This window comes from Homalodisca vitripennis, unplaced genomic scaffold (genome assembly GCF_021130785.1).
Source record: "Homalodisca vitripennis isolate AUS2020 unplaced genomic scaffold, UT_GWSS_2.1 ScUCBcl_1052;HRSCAF=4182, whole genome shotgun sequence".
Classification (NCBI taxonomy): Eukaryota; Metazoa; Arthropoda; class Insecta; order Hemiptera; family Cicadellidae; genus Homalodisca; species Homalodisca vitripennis.
Genome location: NW_025777225.1, coordinates 18,415 through 38,184, shown reverse-complemented (window position 1 = coordinate 38,184; position 19,770 = coordinate 18,415). Strand labels below are relative to the sequence as shown.

The 19,770-nt window shown below is 37.9% G+C and overlaps 1 protein-coding gene across 3 annotated transcripts in view; it reads left to right on the top strand.

The window, feature by feature from the left end:
- The window catches only part of LOC124371206 (malonyl-CoA decarboxylase, mitochondrial-like), a 36,941-nt gene extending 18,995 nt beyond the window's left edge, over nucleotides 1–17,946 (top strand). For 2 of the 3 annotated variants that reach the window (XM_046829537.1, XM_046829536.1), the window contains exons 3-6: nucleotides 1,234–1,389; nucleotides 4,123–4,278; nucleotides 8,817–9,000; nucleotides 17,699–17,946. In XM_046829537.1, coding sequence (XP_046685493.1) covers nucleotides 1,234–1,389; nucleotides 4,123–4,278; nucleotides 8,817–9,000; nucleotides 17,699–17,931 — 729 coding nt within the window. In that variant the 3' untranslated portion in view covers nucleotides 17,932–17,946. The remainder of the gene's footprint in view (nucleotides 1–1,233; nucleotides 1,390–4,122; nucleotides 4,279–8,816; nucleotides 9,001–17,698) is intronic. The other variant, XM_046829538.1, reaches the window with a different exon arrangement.
- Nucleotides 17,947–19,770: the final 1,824 nt, after the last annotated feature.

Below are 19,770 nucleotides of genomic sequence, written 5' to 3'. Positions count from 1 at the left end.
GTTCGGGGGTAAACATAATCTCTTGACTGCATTTATACTTATATAAGTATGACAGTTAAAACAAAAATAAAATAAAATAATAAATTTTAATCTTACCTTATTTACATATGTACAATATATTATACAAAGTTTCATTTTTCACTCAGCGTCACTAGATCCCGCCTTGCGAGCTCTCTAAGATCATTTGATCGGTCTTTACAGTTTTCACCCATACTGAACAACTAAAAATATAACCTAAGAAAGCTAAAAAAACAATAATAACAACACCAAATACTATTGGATTCGTACCTCAAACACAAAACCCGGCACTTGTTTACAGTTTCACAACAATGTGGTTGACCCGTACTACGTTCATGTCAGCTGTCCAAACAAACAATGTTTTACGGTAAACAAAGAAGACAATAATAGAAAGTAAAAACAGTAAATCGGTACTATAGTTATTGCTCTTCCAGAATATATCAAATAAAAATCATTTATATGACCTTAATTGCCTAAAATTTCAATAACTGTACATGTCTACTTTGGCGACGAATATTCGTCGTTGCCAAATCGGACGGGCCTTTGGCGACGAAAATTCGTTTCATACCAGCTCTAGGGTTAAGCGTAATTAAATTACAAGATAGAGATAACATTTTAATTTCAAAAATACCAGAACTTATTTAGAACATAGTTTATCAATGTGAAAAGACCAATTGAGCTTCTTATCTACTACTAATCCTAAAAATGTTGTATTTTCGAGTGGACTAAAGATTACAATGTAAATCATTAATAAAATAATTTTACATAAATATAGTCATTTAGTAAATTATTTTCAATTTTGGTGCATCAGCAAGACTATTAGAATCTTTTATAATTCCTAATCTTCCAGCTGATTAATTGTTTAACAGGTTCAAACTGACATGGGGATCTAGAGCCCCACTCACTCTTTTTTAAAGCCGGCGAGCTGCTTTAATGATCGTTACCTTAACGTTACCTCGTATTTGCATTAAACATCATTTTGGAATCTAAATTAATGATTTGTTAGGTTTTTCGACATATATAGTTAAAAATACATATGACATATTAAAAATTCATTAAAACCATGATTGTCATGAACGTGTTAAAGTCATTATTCTCTAAAGCAGTTACTGGTAATGGTTTTGGCAATTTGCATAGAAATGTAGATAATTTTATGTTTACTGTTCAGCTGTTTACAAATATGTTGTCATTGTAACTATTGTCTGTTACAATCAGGCAGATATGGATCCCAGTAGTGCTGGTGGTATGTTATTGAAGACGGAAGACAAACTGCGTGAGCTGCTCACACCTCAGTATGTCTGGCTCTTCTCACACCTAAGTCGAATGGATGGTGGTATCAAATTCCTTGTTGACTTGCGCTGTGATATACTGGTAATTTGCAAATGTTTGTATAAAAAAATTGAAGATAGTGATAGATGTACATACTTTAAATATTTTATTTAAAGTCAAAGAATTATATATCAATGAAAATAGGTAGCAAACAGAAGTTTTGAAAACTTGCCTCATTTAAGATATGGTGTGACTGTGAGGAACAGCACAAACTCATAAAGTATTCATTTGGCAAAAAAAAAACTTTGAGAATCATGAAGAATGTTTCTAATCATTAATCGTGTGCCATTATTTAAAGAATTTCAAATTAAGACATTACCAAGTTTGTATAGTTATTGTTTGTTACGATAAGTAAAAGAAAATTGTAATAACTTTACAAATAGGCGAGATGTTCATAGACATTGTAGAAGAAATAAATACTTAATAGACCTCTCCTCAGTTATATAAAATTTAAAATAGTTATATTTTTTTTAAGTGTAAAACTATTTCACATGTTCACTGCTGTATACACCAATCAGCATTAGGAGCCATTTGGGAGTTTCGTGCAGGCTCCCCATCTCCCATCATATTTAACTGTCATCACTTGTTCTGGGCCAATAATTGATTTTGATCTCTTTTCAACATGTCTTGGTGTAATAGCCTATGTATGTTTTATCCAACTTTTTTTTAATGAGTTATAATAAATTTTAATTTGTGTGATACTAAATAATCCATTAATTAAATTATTTGATATAACTTTAATTTAGATAGATCTTGATACTGTGAATTGCTGCCTAGACATGCCCATGAGTTGTCAGACACTTCCCATTTCTTGGCCCCAACCCAAACAATCAGTGATGACCAATTGGAACCATGAATACACTTTTCCACAACTATTATGGGATGATTATCTAATGATGAAAGTTTTTCTTACTTAATCAGCTCACTGGATTGTGTGTTCCGATGCTAGGACACAATAGTCATTGATTATTTTAATCTAATCTGTGATAAATAAGTCTATTAAATGACAATAATACTATTGACAATAGATAATGTAATTTATTCGTTGAAAACAGTGTTAGCATCATAGTTACAAGTACATGTCAAGATACAAAGTTATGTGCCAAATGCTTCTTGAGAGAATTCTTCTATGAAATAGAAGGGACGATCAATTAGCTATCCGTGCAGTGGGGGTTTGAGATCCATTCTTGTTTCTCAGTTCCAGTGGAAGGAGGTTGTGTAGATCCTTCCCCATGTACGTTAGCTTCTTTTCAAACAGTCAGAAGGTGCAGTGGAATATCATATGATGTAGTGTTTCTCAGATGGTATTGGCGAAGTTCACCACTACCAGCTGACCCACCCGACTTAAGAAACAGGATTGAAGCAGTTGTTGCAATAATCACTCCAGACACATTGGTCAAAGTTTGGAAAGAACTGGGTAATCGACTTGATGTTTACCGAATGACAAATGGAGCGTACATTGAACACTTGTAAGCTTGCAGTTATAACTATTTGAGTTGCTCTTTAACCCATTCATGACTGAATAAATTACTATAATTTTTGGACTACAGAACTGGATTATTTCCATGCTTTCGTGTAAGAACAGGTGCACTTTGCATAACACATACTGTATAACATGCTATGAATATTATAAATTAACCTTAGTTATTCCTTGTTATTGTATGAACACAAAATGTTAGTTTTTTAAATATACATATAATTACACTATTTACAAATTTTTATTATTCTTCTTTAGAGGTTGGTTTGGGTGTGAAACACCTCAAAACATGTTTCCAGATGAAGTGGACACTTTTTACATTGGTACACTGTTTCACTTCTTTTCCCCTGTGAGGCACAAACTTTACATTTTCTTGAGGGCCTGGCTTTGGTGGTTGGAGGTATCTTTTCAATAAAATGCCCCCAAAACTTTCCTTGAAGGCGCAGTGGTGATTCTCCACAAGCGGGAGGCCTAGCAAAGGGTTACCTGAGCCCAAAAGGTTTCGTCACAGAAGTGATTGAACACATCTGATTCAGTGCAGTTTTCTCTTAACTGCCTCGAAATGATAGGATTTATTCCATGATTGCCGGTAAAACGCATTGTACTAACAGTATTTGGTCCAACACTCCACACAAAATCACAAGGCCTAGCCGGTGGGTTATCGTCACTTTCATTATCACTGCTGTCATCGTTTGTACCATCAGACATTTCATTATTTTCATGTATCATGTCATCTTGTTCACTGTCACTTTCCTCATCACCACTTTCATCTAAAACATTAACAACGTAAGCCACAAAATCATCCGAATTTACGAACATATCATCCCGGTCGCGAGACGCCATCTTGACTGTTTACAAACGAAAGAAAGCTGTTTTGCCAAGATGATTTTAAGCAATATTAGATGATTTTCAGCAACAAAGAAGAAGAAAAACATAGACTAGAATATTGAGAACAAAATATGCAGCAAATGTGAATGCCACTGTGATCTATCGGCAATATATTCAACTACGTCGATGTCGTGTCTAGCGGACGGGCGCGGCTTTAGCCCGTCTTTAGTCGTTGGGCCGCGTGGAATGAAGGACGGAAACTACTCGTCCAATGTCTTGAATGGGTTAAATTCATGTATTAATTATAATTTTAAGTTTTATATAATAAATACTACAAAATGTTAAAACTCTGATATTCAACTATAAACATCCGGTATAATTAAAACAAAGTAAAGAATCGTTGTGTGGTGATAACACATATCAGAACCAGGCAATGTATCAACTCAAACTAATTGTGGTGTTGTGTTTAGGCTCTGCTCTCAAGTATAGACACCAAATCTCCTCTTTATTCAGTTATGCAGCAGATGAACTCTGCTTTAAAGGAACGACTAAGTGTGTTCTTCTCTGGTGAGTTCTTGAGACTTCAGCGAGTCACTTGGTCATCTCCGGCTTCATTATTACAAAAGGTTTGTTAACAACACTTAATTATATTTGCAAAACATTGTAACAAATTTAATATGTGTGTTCAATGTTATGTTCTCTAATTCACATTCTTTATTTCAATTTTAGGTTAACCAATTTTTTACAGTTTCCAGTTTTTCTAATAGATGTTACTTACAAATCTCTTTACATACAACAATCTAGGCATAATGTTACTCATTCCCAATAAATATAAAAAAATAATTAATTAATTTTGGAAGTTGTCAACATTTGAATAATTTAAATGATTTCAAGGATTTACTTTCTTTCATCTAAAGGGAAAACTAGAACATGTAAACAAAAATTATACTTGAAAATTGTTGCATTTGTTGTTAATGAACATAATGCTTTCAAATGTTTAAAACTTTAACTATTACAGTATAAAAGATTATTATGGTATAGTCAAACCTTAATACTCAAATCTAAAGGGACAGCAAAATGATTCAAGTTATAGAATAGTTCAAGTAAACAATGTTTGAGTTATCTTTCGCTTGAGGAAAAAAATTGTTTACTTAGAGTTCATATGGCCAAGAGGGTTACTAAACATCATACATACATTATCTGTCATCACGCTACACACAGAACAGCACCAAATATATTAAAATTTAATTGCACAATAAAGTTCAGAATTTTTAATATATAACATTCACAAACATGTACATTGGCAGATGACAAAGTGTGTTACAGAACACTGCAGTAAATAGATGTTTTTAATCATTGGTGTAAGTTGGGAGAAATCCTTGTCACAACATGCAAGTTGCCATGGCAAGTTTTGGCTTGCTTAGTAGCACAGTTGCTGAATTTTTATTTATTAAGGTACCTCATCTGAACTCATTGAGGTAGACACATGCGCTGGTTACGTGGTGCTTGACAGGGACTGAACGCTGAGTCACATGCCGGTTGTGTGGTTGGCATTTGATATTATATTTTTCACGTAGTTTACCGTATTTCCACTAGATATTGTTGGTATGTCTCGTACTAACTGTTTAGATGTCATAACCAAGTAAATAATTTTGTCTTCATACTTCGATTAACCTGATTTTTTGAATATTTTTTTCTGTTTCACTGCTGATCAGCTGATAGCTCATCTTGTACATTGTGTTCTCTGACTCTTTTTTTACATTATGTGTAATGATAGAGCATGAAAACTTGCGTATTCTAAAGTTGATAAAATGTTGTACAGTGATTGTGAGTTTATTGAAAGTGATAGTGATTAAAGCTTTGAAGACTGCAATATCTAGAAATCATTTCACTAATTTATTTGTAGACAACTCAGACCCTGAGGGGTTATCTAATATTTCCCGGCTAGGCCATCTGTTGATGTTATCCTTCCTTCCGATCATGAGGATGATCGACAGAGAAGTACATTTGACTTTTGTAGACGTACGAATACTGTATACTGTAGGTCTAGTTAACTCTGATCCTAAAGATTCTTTTACTGATAGGCCTTTAATAGTTGATAGCATTTCTAGCACTTCCAACAATGTTGGCAAGCAATGTGATAATTTGTCCAAACAAAAGTAAAAGAAAAATATCATTCTACATTAGGGGGGAAAACAAGGAAAAGTGAGTTGTTTTTTATTTTAATTTCTTTTTATGCAACAATTTTAATTTTCGCTACCAGGACTGCAGATACTTGTATAACTACTACCTAAATGAGTTAATCCTCAAGTTAAAGAGGTGAATTGATTGGAACATTCACTTCAAAAGGTCCCGTTAGCTACAAGTTAGTTAAAGAGTTAAGTTACTGTTGATAATGGAAAGTTGTAACTATCAAGAATCCAATTAACAGAAACTTAATAATTAATTGGAATTGTTAATGAAGAAGAATTAATTTTGACTATTATAATGATTTTAAAAATTGATTTATTAAAGATATATGGTTATTTATGGGTCAAGTTATCAATGTGTGACAGAATAAGCCATTCAGAAGTTAAAGTATTTTTCTACAAATCAATGCCTACAAAGCTTTTAACAGCTATTAATTGTTTGTAAACAAAAATGTTATGGCATAGTGTCAAAAGTGAGTTTTGGATGAAGATATAGTTCCAGGCGACTCGTTCTTTATCAACTAATAAGAAGGATACAATGGTACCAAGTTTTTCCTCAGGTTTGTCAGCACGTAGCGAATACCACCAACAATGTAAGAACTGAGTGCTCTTGCACAATAGACTTGCAAGTGTGCATATATGATAAAAAAAACAGTATAACATGTGGCAGCTTGACTAAATGTCCTTGACAATAACATGTAATTGCCACATTTAACAACAGTTGAATACCACTGGTAAGTATTTTATAAACAGCTAATTAGCGTCCCTCATAAACTGATGTTTAAGTCTGAGGGTCTTGGGTTAAAATCACAGGGTAGTCACACCATTAACATAAAATATGCAGTGGGCTACAAAGCTGACGAGATCATCACTGCATTAAAATAATACTAAAAAACTATAACTACAGAATTCTTTTTACTTTTAACGCTTATTGTAAACTATTATCATGTTATAATATGCTGTTTCTTTTGATGACTAATTCCTGTTTTCAAAAAAACACTATCATTCTTGATTAGGTTTTGAAATGAGTAGAGTAGAATACAAATACTTCTAATAAACATTTATAATGTTTTTAGAGAGTATGTGGATCAATAAATATAAGTCTGCAAACAAAATTTGAAAGGAACCTAAAATTAAATTTTACATAGTAAAAATTGATCAGTAACAAAAAAGTAAGCAGCAGAAGTAAAATTACAAAAATGAAATTTTTAGCAAGAGTTTTAAGTTTGCACAAGACACGACAGATTACACAATGAAGGAATAAGAAATTAACAATATTGACAGTAGTCGCCATCTGTCTGATAAGAGAAACATACGCAACTCTACCATTGAGTACTGCTCAGTAGACTATTTTCAAACCACTTAATACAAACACTTGTGCTACAGAATTTTATTTTTAAAACAACAAATTATCAGTAAACAACAGAGGTATACACTTTTTTCTAATCTGGGATAATCAGAATGTAATCTGTTCTGTAAAACTACGCATTATATACGTATTTGTCTCTTAACCTTACAGAGAATAAAAATGATCTTGAACTATAAATGTCTTTTAGAATAATAATGAAATTAAGGTAGAGAAATAGCAAATCCTACTTGGTGACTATTATGTGGTGTAAATGTTTCTGGATTGGCAGTTGGTTTACACTCTGCACGTATTTACTCATATGTAAAATTTAACTCTTATTTGATTACAATGTAGTTTCTGTTAGTGTAAACAACACTTGTTTTGAACATGATTGATTAACAAACCAAAATTACACATTGATTATTCATTAATCTTTTTTATTTTGTACAGCAAAAATACACAAAGAGTTGATGTTGTTAACAGATGCACTTGGCTGAACAATTAAACCTGTACTAACCTTTGAAAAGCTACTGTTTGTAAATATTTTTTAACTCCTTCAAAGAGTGAATTTTTGATGAACCATATCATACAAGATATGTTCAAAAGTGATTGGAATTTTCAATTTCTTATATATTTATCTGTTTACATTAATGTTGTCACCTTCAAAACAATCCCCATTAGGTATTATGCATTTGGGCTAAAGCATAACATCATTAGAATTAGCAAATGTCAGGGGGCTAGAGTCTGTGTATTAGTATTTTGCTAGTGTCCTTATACCTTTGAATGACATTGTATGAATGAGAATTAATTAACTGTTTTGTTACTTTATGATGATATGGCTTGATGATGATTAGAATTTTTATTATAGTATGAGAAAGGACAGTTTCTAAGAAGAAATGACATTATCAGTGGGTTTTAGAAGTCTAAAGTGCAAGTTGTATGAAAATTGTTCATGCCCAAAAACAAATAAAAATCTACGTAGTGTGAAAATTGTGTAAATGATGAATAAAAAATAGATTTTCAATTTTATTGAAAATGTCTTAACAACCTACTTAATAAAGAATTATTTTTTTATTTTATGTACATGTTTACTATTTGTATAGAAATCATCAAGATAAAACTAAGAATATAACTTAAGTATAATTTTAAATATCATCAGATTTACAATATTGTAATTAATTTTATAATCCATTTCAAATTAAAAACTATTCAAATTCGTAAACTATTAAAAAAAAGGTTTATAACACTCTAAACAAACATCATTGAATAAAATATACATAATTTTTTAGAACGATAAATAGTGCATTCATAAAAACAACAGTCAGGACAAAACAAATTACTACACAAAACATGGGATCATAAAAAATAAGCATTTATTAAAACAACATACACATTAAAATGGGTTTTTACCCATTATTTTAGTTTTCCAATTAATGTATTAGCACATATTACATTGTTTTTCTATTTACTATATAAATTGTTTTTAAATAAACACTGATTAATATTTTTGTAAAACTTTCAAGGTAGTTTTGTCAATTTTCCAGAAATCAAAAATAAACTAGTTTAATAATTTAAAATATAATTCTTCAACAGTTAAAAATCCATTAAAAGGTTTGATGATTGGTAGATATCAGACTATGAAGCAGTGCACCCAGTTCGAAGTTGGACTGATATCAGACAGAGAGTGGGTCCTTACAGGAGGTGTTTTATCTTCACCCACCACAGCTTGCCTGACGAGCCTCTGGTCGTCTTATATGTAGCTCTTACTGAAGAAATCTCAGATTCATTGAAAAACATTATATACAGTACAGGTATATTATTTTTTAGGGAGATAAAATTCATTGCTTACTAGAAATAGATTGCTTCTGAGGTATTGTCAATTTGTGTTGTGTAAAACAACAGTAGTTTAAATCAGTGTAAACAGAATTATTTATGTAAGATTATTTACTCAAGAATAACAGTGCATAATGTATTTTGTGGTATAATTTGCGATTAATACTAATATTTGCATTCAATTTTAATCTTAAAAAATTGTTTTCAAGTTCAAACAATTTTAAGTGTACAATTCAATACATAATTATCTTAAAAGCTAATGTTATGATCATATATCTATAAAATAACACAATTTTAAGTTTTTTTTTTTTTTTTTTTTTTCGTTAAGACAAAAATTCAAAATGGTGTTTTGATCAAGTACAGTTATACAAGAATACACTGATCCCTCCAACTTCCACCCCCACTATGTTTATTTAGGATGAGCCCTCTCACCAGCTTTACCACAGACCATTTCATAAAAGTGTACACTAGAACGCAAAATTCCCTAACATCATGAGAATCATCGTGGCGTGGGAATCAAACCCGCACTCCAAGGCCAATTCCCCCATCCGAAAGTAGCGCCCCTAGACCACACAGCCATCCTGACTTTATGACTGGAATATGCAAATACCTCTCTAACATTTTTGCTATATCACCAAGTATATATATATATATATATATATATATATATATATATATAGAGTACTTGCTCCGCCGGGAGTCGAACCCGGATCTCTCACTTGCCGGGTGAATGTGCTGCCATTACACCACAGAGCGCTTTTTTTCCCCCCCCCTTGGGGCGGCCTACTGCCATGCACTTAAGCCTCAAGGGCCTTTTGCGCACCCCGGAAACACCATGAGGCCTACCAGTCTACAACTTCAGCAGTTCAACAAACCGCCGAAAACAACCTATCAAGTCCTCCTGGGAAAACCTACCACCCCTGTTCAAGCTACCAAAGATGGCATACCGCTCTCTTGCTATTGCAGGGCAATCAAAGAGCAGGTGCTCAGCAGTCTCCTCCTGCTCATTACACCTTCCACAGAGCGGATCCTCCTGAAGGATGCCAACTCTGTGTAGATGCTTCTTCAGGTGACCATGCCCCGTAATGAGACCAATGACCTTAGAAGACATTGATCTGTTTAATGAGAGAAGGTCCGAAGCCACCTTGGAGGAAGGTGACTGTAATACCATTCTACTCACTCTCCAACCCGGATGCAACCTCCACCTTCTCCCATGCTCCGCGCGAATCCATTTCGAGACAACCCTAGAGGATTCACACCTTGGAACACCGCAGAACGGTTGAGGGCCCGTCATAATTGTTGCTGAGCCCTGGTTGGCCAGGGCATCAGCTCTTTCGTTCCCAGGAATCCCCTCATGACCAGGAACCCAACAAACGGTTACATTGTTGATTCTGGCAAGGGAGGAAACGGTCTGATAGCAATCCCAAACCAGTTTGGATTTGATTGCGCAAGAATCCAGCGCCATCAGCGCTGCCTGACTGTCCGTGAAAATGTTAATCGTCTTGCCCCTATATCGCAAACGAAGATTCTCACGAGCACATTCCATAATGGCTGCGACCTCCGCTTGAAAGACTGTCGGATACGGACCCATAGGAACCACCAGCTCCCTACATGGTCTCACTCCCAGAATTCCAGCGCCTGTGCCGCTTTTTGTTTTGGAGCCGTCTGTGTACCATTCGAGCTCCGCTGGTGGAAGAGGTTTCTTCCCCTCTGACCAATCATCCCTTGAGGGTAAAATAATCCTAAAGGGTTTGTCAAAGGAAAACTTTTGTGGCATCTGATCAGAGATCATGTGCAAAACATCCTCCTGTATCAGAGTGCCAATTCTGCAGTGCCCACTGCTGCAGCCCGACCAGAGTCCCGTCTGCTGAAGACAGTAGGCACTCTTCCTGGCCATAGCTCGAATGACAATGTCCAGGGGGGCGAGATTAAGACAACAGTCCAGAGCCGCGCCTGGCGCACTAGGAAAAGCCCCTGTGATAGCGAGGCAGGCCATCCTTTGGATACCGCCAGACGTGATACCACCGTCTTGACTTCCGTTTTTGGCCACCATACGACAGCTCCGTACATTATTGCAGGTCTGACCACGGAAACATAAAGCCAGTACAAGAGCCTCGGCTTCAGTCCCCACCTACACGTCTGCATTGCATTAGAGACCACTTACCCCTGGCAATGACCCTTTCTAGATGAGGTCCCCAGTTTAGAACCCTATCTCGGATCACGCCCAGGTACTTGACCTCTGGCTTCAGCTCAACGGGTGAGCCTTTAAATAGAAAGGGACCAATGCCCTCCATCTGTCGCCTCCTGGTAAAGGCAACCACGGCAGCCTTGGTGGGGTTGACGGTGAGGCCAACCTTATCACACCAGTTTCTCACCATGTTCAGAGCAGCATTGGTCAGTTCCGTGATTGTTGTGTTGAACTTGCCACTCACAAGAATCACAATATCATCTGCGTACCCTTGTGCAAAGACACCGCTGCTATTCAAAGAATTTAGCAGGTCATCCACAACCAGGTTCCACAGAAGAGGAGAGAGGACGCCGCCCTGCGGACAGCCCCTCGTAGCCTTCGCACTAACACTTGCTCCCATGAGGGTTGAAACAACAACCCTGTCCGTGAGCAAGGCCCCTATCCAGTCACACACCTGACCATCAACGCCACGTCCCGAGACCGCATTGATAATCGCCTGAGTGGCTGTATTATCAAAGGCACCTTCAATGTCTAAAAAGACTCCTATGGCTACCTCTTTTGCCGCCAGCGTCTTCTCAATCCTGCATACCAACTGATGCAGGGCCGAGTCGCATGACTTTTCTGGAGTGTAGGCGTGCTGGTTAGGATGCAAAGGTCGCTCCAGAAGAGCTCCCTCCCAAACAAACCTGGCAACCATTTTCTCCATGGTTTTGAGAAGGAAGGAGGACAGGCATATTGGCCTGAAAGACTTCGGCCGATCCATGCCCGCCCTCCCCTGCTTCGGTATGAACACCACTCTGGACACTCTCCAGGATAGTGGGATGTACCTGAGAGCCACGGAGGCTCTGAACAGTCTGCACAGCTGTGGAAGGAGAATGTCCAATCCCAGCTGCAAGCAAACCGGTCTCACCCCGTCTACCCCAGGAGCCTTGTAAGGACTGAATGAGTTAATAGCCCACTCAATCCTACTGAAGGTAACAATACGGTGCGCCAGACTCCACTGCAAATGGGTGGCGCGACCCGCATGTCTCCCCTCACTTTCGGGTGGTTGTTCACCCTCATGAACAATACAGTCCGGGAAGTGTGTTCCCATCATAACTTTCAGAACTCCTTCCGGCTCAGTAATGTAAACACCTTGATCGTCCTTGAGACTACCAAGCGGCGAGATTGGATTCTTTGCCAATAGCTTTTGCAGCCTTGCACTGCCCTGCACACTGTCAATATCGGTGCAGAGCTTCTTCCAGGCTAACCTCTTAGCTGTACGAACCTTGCGGTTGTACAGTGCAAGAGCCTCATGGTAGGTGTCCCAAGTGCCCCAAGTTTTGGCTCTCCTGAATAGAGCCCTGACCCTCTTCCTCAAAGAGGCCAGTTCAGAGCTCCACCAGGCTACCTTTGATCTGTTTTTGTTGATAACCGGGCAGCTGAGATCGAAGGAGCCGACAATCGCAGAGGTTAGACCGTCAGCAGATTCATCAAGCTGCGCCGCGCTGTGAATCCGTTTCCCATTAGTGGAATCAGAATCCAGCCGTGCCCTGAGGTTTTCCTTGTATGATACCCAGTTTGTGTTCCTCGGATCCTATACTGAACTTTTTCCAGCATCTGTTCACCGATCTTAAAACAGATGTGAGCATGATCAGAGAGGGAAGGCTCTCAAGACACATGCCAGCCATGCATCCGACCAGCCATACCCTCCGACATCATGGTCACATCTAGCACCTCCCTTCTTGTCCTCGTGCGAAACGTGGGCACATTTCCCACATTTGCAATCATTAGACTACGGGACATTATATATTCTAGAAGTAACTTACCTCTGTTATTGGTGTTGGTGCTGCCCCACGCCTCGTTGTGCGAGTTGGCGTCGCATCCCACCACCAGTTCCGCTCCACTCCTCCCAACATGGTCCACCAAGGCAGCCAGTTCCCTGGAGGGCGTGGACTCTGCATCATCATACGGTAGATATGATGATGCAACTAGCAGGGCTCGTCCAGTACCAGCCACCATCAGCCTGACTGTGGCGAGATCCCTGCAACAAAATTCCAGAACAGGAATGCTGTCCACCTTGTTGCTTACAACAATACATGTCCTGGCATTTTCAACCTGGGCACTAACTATTTTCACCCCTGTCATTGAAAGCCCTGATATTTTTCCCTTGCTGATCCAAGGTTCCTGTATCAGAGCCACGTGGAAATCTTCCGACAGGAAGCGTCTACAGAATACAGCCGAGGCAGCCTTATTGTGCTGCAGGTTGATCTGAAGAACCTTGATCCCCATGATCAACCGCCCCACCCCGCGCCCTCAGCTGGACCTGCTCCACACCAATGAACACCTTCCAGCCCCTCCCCTTAAGAGTGGCTGAAGATTGTTCATCCATTAAAATTACGAGAGTTCTGGAATCTCCCGTGTGGACATCTCCAACAACCCTCCAGTCCGACACAGAGATCCCAGCATTCTGTTTGTTTATGGCCTTGAGAATGGTCGCAGAGTCCTTCTCGGCCATGGGACCATCAACCCTTAGGAAGACCTTGGTAGATCTTATGAGGTCTTTGTAGTCCCCACAGATCACCCCTATTCCCCCAGGGCCACTGATCCCCAGCCCCGGAGCTAGACCCCGCAGCCAATCCCTGGTCTCGTCACTGCCACACGGCATGACGAGAGCCCCCCTTTCCGGGAAACACCTCTTGAATTGCAGGCACACACCCTCTGCCGAGAGTACCTCGTCGAGAATGCGCCCCCGAAGCTCCATAGCCTCCTCCTCTGAGAGGCGCCTCTCAGGAAAGTCGCAGGGACCAAGACTAGCTTATGTCCCGTCAGAACCTCCCTGAATGTTTCTCCCAATCCCTCCTCCGTTGAGGGATTGGTACTCGTCGCATGCGCTGCTTGCTCAGGAGGTGCGGTCGGGCGCCTCTTCGGCAGGGGTTTTTCCGCCGAAGAACCGCCCGAGCGCCCTCTCTTCCCAATAGGAGTAGAGACCGCACCTGCAGTTGCCTCCGGTGCTGCCTCCCTCTGTTTCCTCATCTTTCTTCTTTCATTGGCCGACATCTTGCCCGTTTGCCTCCTCCATTGACTGTCCGGAAGCCAGGTGCTGTCGGCCTTCTTCTGTTCCATCGCCCAACGCTTGCGCAGTTTAAAGGGGAGCTTAAGGTTGTAGTCCATTACACATGCTCCAGTGTCTGTGTCCATGGACTCAACCCTTCCGCTAGCATCATCGAGTACTACATCGTCGTCGATGGTGGTAGCGCTAGAAGAACAGGCAGATACTTCCAAGGCCTGGGTGCCGGATGCAACTGCCCGTTGCAGTTCTTCCAGATCTAAATCTGTTGGTGTTTTTTTTGTTTTTATTAAAAGACTCCATAAAAGGTCCCACGAGTACCGAGGAAATAACGGTCCACCCAGCCAGAGCCCCGCATGACCAGGTAAGACTATTTACGCGTGGGGGGGCGCCCAACCCCCAAGGGCTCCGTTTACGACGCACAATCCCTGCGCCATGCATCCCTTAGGCACGGGTCGCTTCACACCGTGGGATTGGGGTACCCTCAGTCAAAAACAAGTTTTTGTGTGGTGCGATTCCAGGCGGACCCGGACTGGCACCACTACTGCGCGGCGCCGAGGGCCGTCACCGCGCAGAGTGCACACTCGAGGCACTACCCTAGATCCTGGGGTTTTGTTGACAGCAGGGCCACCTCAAGCAGGACGCTAAGTAGCGTTTATCCGAGCCCAACCATTGGTTAGATGGTTGGATTCGGATCCCCCTTCGGTCTTGAGCGACACCTTGGCGGTGCCACCCCTGGAGAGGTACTTTCCCAGTTCATTTGGGATTCACCCGAACTAAGGTCAGCCCGTCTCCTAGACCCCACAGAGCGCTTACTTTTTTCCGATTCAATTATTTTTTAGATTTAATTTTATACATACATACATACATATATATATATATATATACTTCCAAGTTTGAAGTTTGTGTAACTTATTTACAACTTTCAATAGAGGACCTATTGAAAGTGGTCCGCAGCAAGTTACAAAGAATGCCGTTTTCTGAAAACAAATTATCATTGGCTCGAGGATACAATTTCTCTATCTGATTGGCAACACCATAAACCTGGCCATCCCTCAAAGTAATTCCAGGAATGTAGTAAGCAAAGCAAGAAGTGCAAAACAGAAAATGTGAAATCAGAAGAACCTCACTAATACTTTTTATAATAAGACTTAACTAATAATCATGTACATCTTATTTTCATTGATGCTACTTGTAATCTTAAAGATTATCAATATAGAATCTCTGATTTCACGAAGAGTTGACCTATGTTGCAGTGATGAATGAAAGAGCCTCAAGCGAAAAAACCTTTCTAAGCCCATAAAAAAAAGCCTCATTAACCCCGACAAGACCAACCAAATATTGCAAAATTATTAGTTCAGCTGTGAAATGTGCTAAAAGTAGCAAGCAGACTATAACAGAGGCACTAATTAAGTACATGGGGTCAGACTTAACCCGTAAACAATATAATATCATAAGAAGTGGGCAAGAAGAATAAACCTGTATGGTTCCTTGCTGCAAAGAGAGAAAAAAGATCCTAAAGATATCAACATCTCTGAAGTGAAAGCTGAAATAAGTGTTCAAAATCTTCTTGACCACACCACTCAACGTTTTTACCTTTATCTAGAAGAAGTATTAATAACGGCAACTGATACTGAGTTGCAGAATATGATGCTAATCAGCAAATGGGAATATGATGGCTCAAAAGCACAAGAAAATCAACAGATGTTTGTAAACAAGTCCGATTCTGATGCCCATGTCTTTATCAGCTCATTAGTACCACTAAGACTCACAAGCAATGTGGATGGCACACAAAAGGTTTAGTGGCAGAATCCAGCTCCTGTGTCTTGACAATTATGCCACCTGATAAGAATCCAGTTTGTGCATGAAAGCAATGAAGTGACTCGATCCGAAATAAAGCCGAAACTTGAAAACCAAATTCAAAACATTAGTCGTACAGAATTTGAGACCAACAACAACCCCGTAAAAGCATCGCATACCCTTGTGCTCACTATGGTAGATGGTAGTGTGCAATGCTGCTACTAACACAACATCAATGATGAAGTGCTATATATGTAAACAGACAAGCAAAGAATTGTTGAGTTAAAAACTGTTGAAGAAGAAAGTTCTATAGATTCGAGCTCAATTAAATTTGGACTATCTGTTTTGCATGCTCGAATTCGTTTTTTAGAAACATGCCTCCATATAGCTTACTAACTACCCTTCAAAAATGGAGATTGAACATGAAGGAAAAGAAAATTTCAGCTAAGAAGAAAATTGAGATTCAGAGCGCATTTCGGGATCAAATGGGCTTGCTTAAAGACATGCCGAAAGCTGGGTTTGGTAATACTTCTCAACATTTTTGCTTTGTCACCATATCTAAGTTTGTGTAATCTATTTACAGCAATCCTCTATTGTAAGTGATCTGTGGCAACCACACAATAATTCATCAAGAAGTTTTTTTGCCGATCCAGTAACTACTTCAAGAATCACAGGCATAAACAAAAATCTAATGATTTTAATGTTTAATGTGTAATTTAAAAAAGCTCTTTGTGAAGGAGTGCTTTTTCATCCAAATAGGCTTGATACATTTTAAGATTTGCAGTAAAGTAAAGTAAGCAATAACACTTTTATAATCTCAACTTTTATCCAGCTACAGCTGCAACTAAATACAACTGAATCCAACTAAATATCTGTAAAGTTAGCTGAACAGCAAAGAGTAATTTATTATGCTATTATATGTGTGAAAAATGAGTCACATTATGTTATGGTGTCTGAGATCTGGTTTCAAAAACTAATGTACGAGTATATGTTTGTTTATCCGTTTGTTTTAAAACCTGACAGATCAAAAATAAAGGATTTAGCTTCATTAGTTAAACTAATTTTAAAATTGTGTCTTTTTAAAAACGTTGACATAAAATTGCACAAAAACCAAAATAGCAACACGAAACTTACAAAGCACAAAAATAGACCAAAAATAACAAAGTTTTGTACATTATTTATTAAATCTAATAAAAAATACATTTAGATTGACTTTATGTTTGCCACACCAAATTCAAAGAAACTAGAATATTAGAATTTCGTAGAAGTTAATAAACATCAAAAATCAAGATCTATGAGAAAATCTTGTAATTCAGCATTTGTTGGATTTGAGCAGATTAATTAGATACATTTAAAATTATAGTTAATTCTTCTTCCTATATGAAAGAGCTTCTCTAATAGTTTATCCTCCCAGTATTAATATTGTCTAGTAGGTTCTGACTGATAATTGAAAAACGTCCAAAATCACAATGTTATTACAGTGAAATAAAATTAAATTTATGTGTGTGCATTGTAATAATGGATTAATACCTACTATTTTTATTATTATTTCTGTACTAATATCCATATACATAACAAAAATGTGCTAACAATTAAATTCATACTAATTATGTTATGTAATAATTTTGTCTACTTCCAGGTGATGAAGAAGTAGTCAAAAGTAATGTACATGAAGAGCAACTCCTCAACATTAAAGCATTTATTTTCTATTCCATTAGTGCAACGCAAAAAGGATTACAGGTACCATATTTACAAGTACATTGTTTACAAATTCCTCCACTGAATAAAAATACTGCATGGTTTCGTAAATATTTTCACTCCAATCCAAGATGGCTGACTGACTACAGTCAAAGTGAAGTGGCTCCCAGTTAAAAGTGTACATAAGTGTGTATTTCAACAACAAATATTTACTCACATGTGCAGCAACTTACCTGGAAATACTGTAAGTCCATTTCACAATAAAACTTAAAGAAAACTAATCAACTCAAGAAATCATGATCACTGAATAAATTCAAACCATATGGTGACAAACAGTGCTGATAGTGCTGACAGCGTCACATTCCACACCTGACCTACTGACAGCGGTGTACACAGCCGTCAGCAATCAACAGCCTTGCTTCTAACCTTGGCTCTCTTAAACAATCTGATGACTTGTTCCCTACTTACTAATTTGACATTGTTATATAGTTTCATTAATATATAAATCATTATTCTGACAATCTCCCTATACAAGAGCACTAATATTATCCTTGACAATCTGTGAAATTTTTTTAGACTAAATTTAGAGAATCAGCCAAACTACCCAGACTAATTGGTTTAGTCTGCCAATTACTTGACAAGGTGTCTCAGTGGTGATGAATTGAGTAGTTGCCACTGAGTACCTAGCAATACAGTATGATCTACAGTATGTTACATTTTTGACATGGTCATTGACTACCTTAAATCAATATAAATTTTACCTTTAATAATTATAGTTCCTTACACCTGAGCTTTTTGTAATTACTGATACATTTAAGAATTACTATACTGAATTAAGTACAGTTCGTGGAGACTGTGGAATTTAAAATGCCAATATATCCTTGTGGAGTTTGTACAATAGGGGTCAGATATAAGGGAATATTTTGTAATGGCAGTTGTAAAACATGGTACCATGCAGACTGTGTCAACCTATCAAGTAAGGAACTGAAAGATTTCTCAAAAAAAGACTCTGCAAACTGGATGTGCAGGAAATGCAGTTCTTCACAGATATGTAGTCTGAAAATGCGACTCCCTGTACAAATGGAAATAAATAGCCCTAACTCTTCAATCCAAGAACTTGAACAAAGTATTATGGAACTCAACCCAGAAAATACTGAAGACAACTTACTTGCTGCTGCTAAAATTGGTTCCGCATTGTTAGATGAGAACAATTTTTTAAAGTCACAAAATACCAAACTAAGTAGTAAATTGGCCAACATGGAGGCCAAAATTGAAGAATTAGAAAGCTGTGAAGAAAAATATATGTCTGCCATGGAGAAACTTCAAGAAAAAAATGCTGAACTGGAATCACAAGGAACCAGGGAAAAAGAAAATCTTCTCAAGGTGCAAAATATTTTTGAAGACCATGACAGAAAGCAAGCAGAACTTCTCAATAAATATGAATTAAAAATAAATGAACTTGATAAAGAAATTATAAATTTGAAAAGAAAACTCTCAAATGGGCAAAACTTGAGTCATAAAGAGAAAAAGTTGATGAAAAACGCTGAATCCCAAACAGAACATAACACTAACTCAATAAATTCAACACTTCCTTTCCTTACCACAGAAATGGGACTTCTAAGGGAAAATCAGAATTTATTCAAAGAAAAACTCAAAAATTTGGAAGCAGAGGTGAAAAATCTGACAGACAAGGAGGACAAAACACTAGTAAAAAACAGAGGAAAAACTAGGAATTCTACACCTCGCCGTACCCCTTCTAACAACAAGACCCATGTCACAACCCAGCCTTGGACAAAAAAGGAGAGCAAAGAAAACAAGCGAATCCTAACGAAAAATGTATTCAGCATCTCCCTGCAAGTTGCTAAAAACAGGCTGCTACAACCAGCAGAAAACATTAAAACCCCAATAATATCCGAAAGTGCAGCTGATAAACAGCTAACAAATAACGAAAACACAAACCTTTTTGAAGAACAAAGGGATTCACTAAGTGATGATGAAGAAACAGAAGCACCT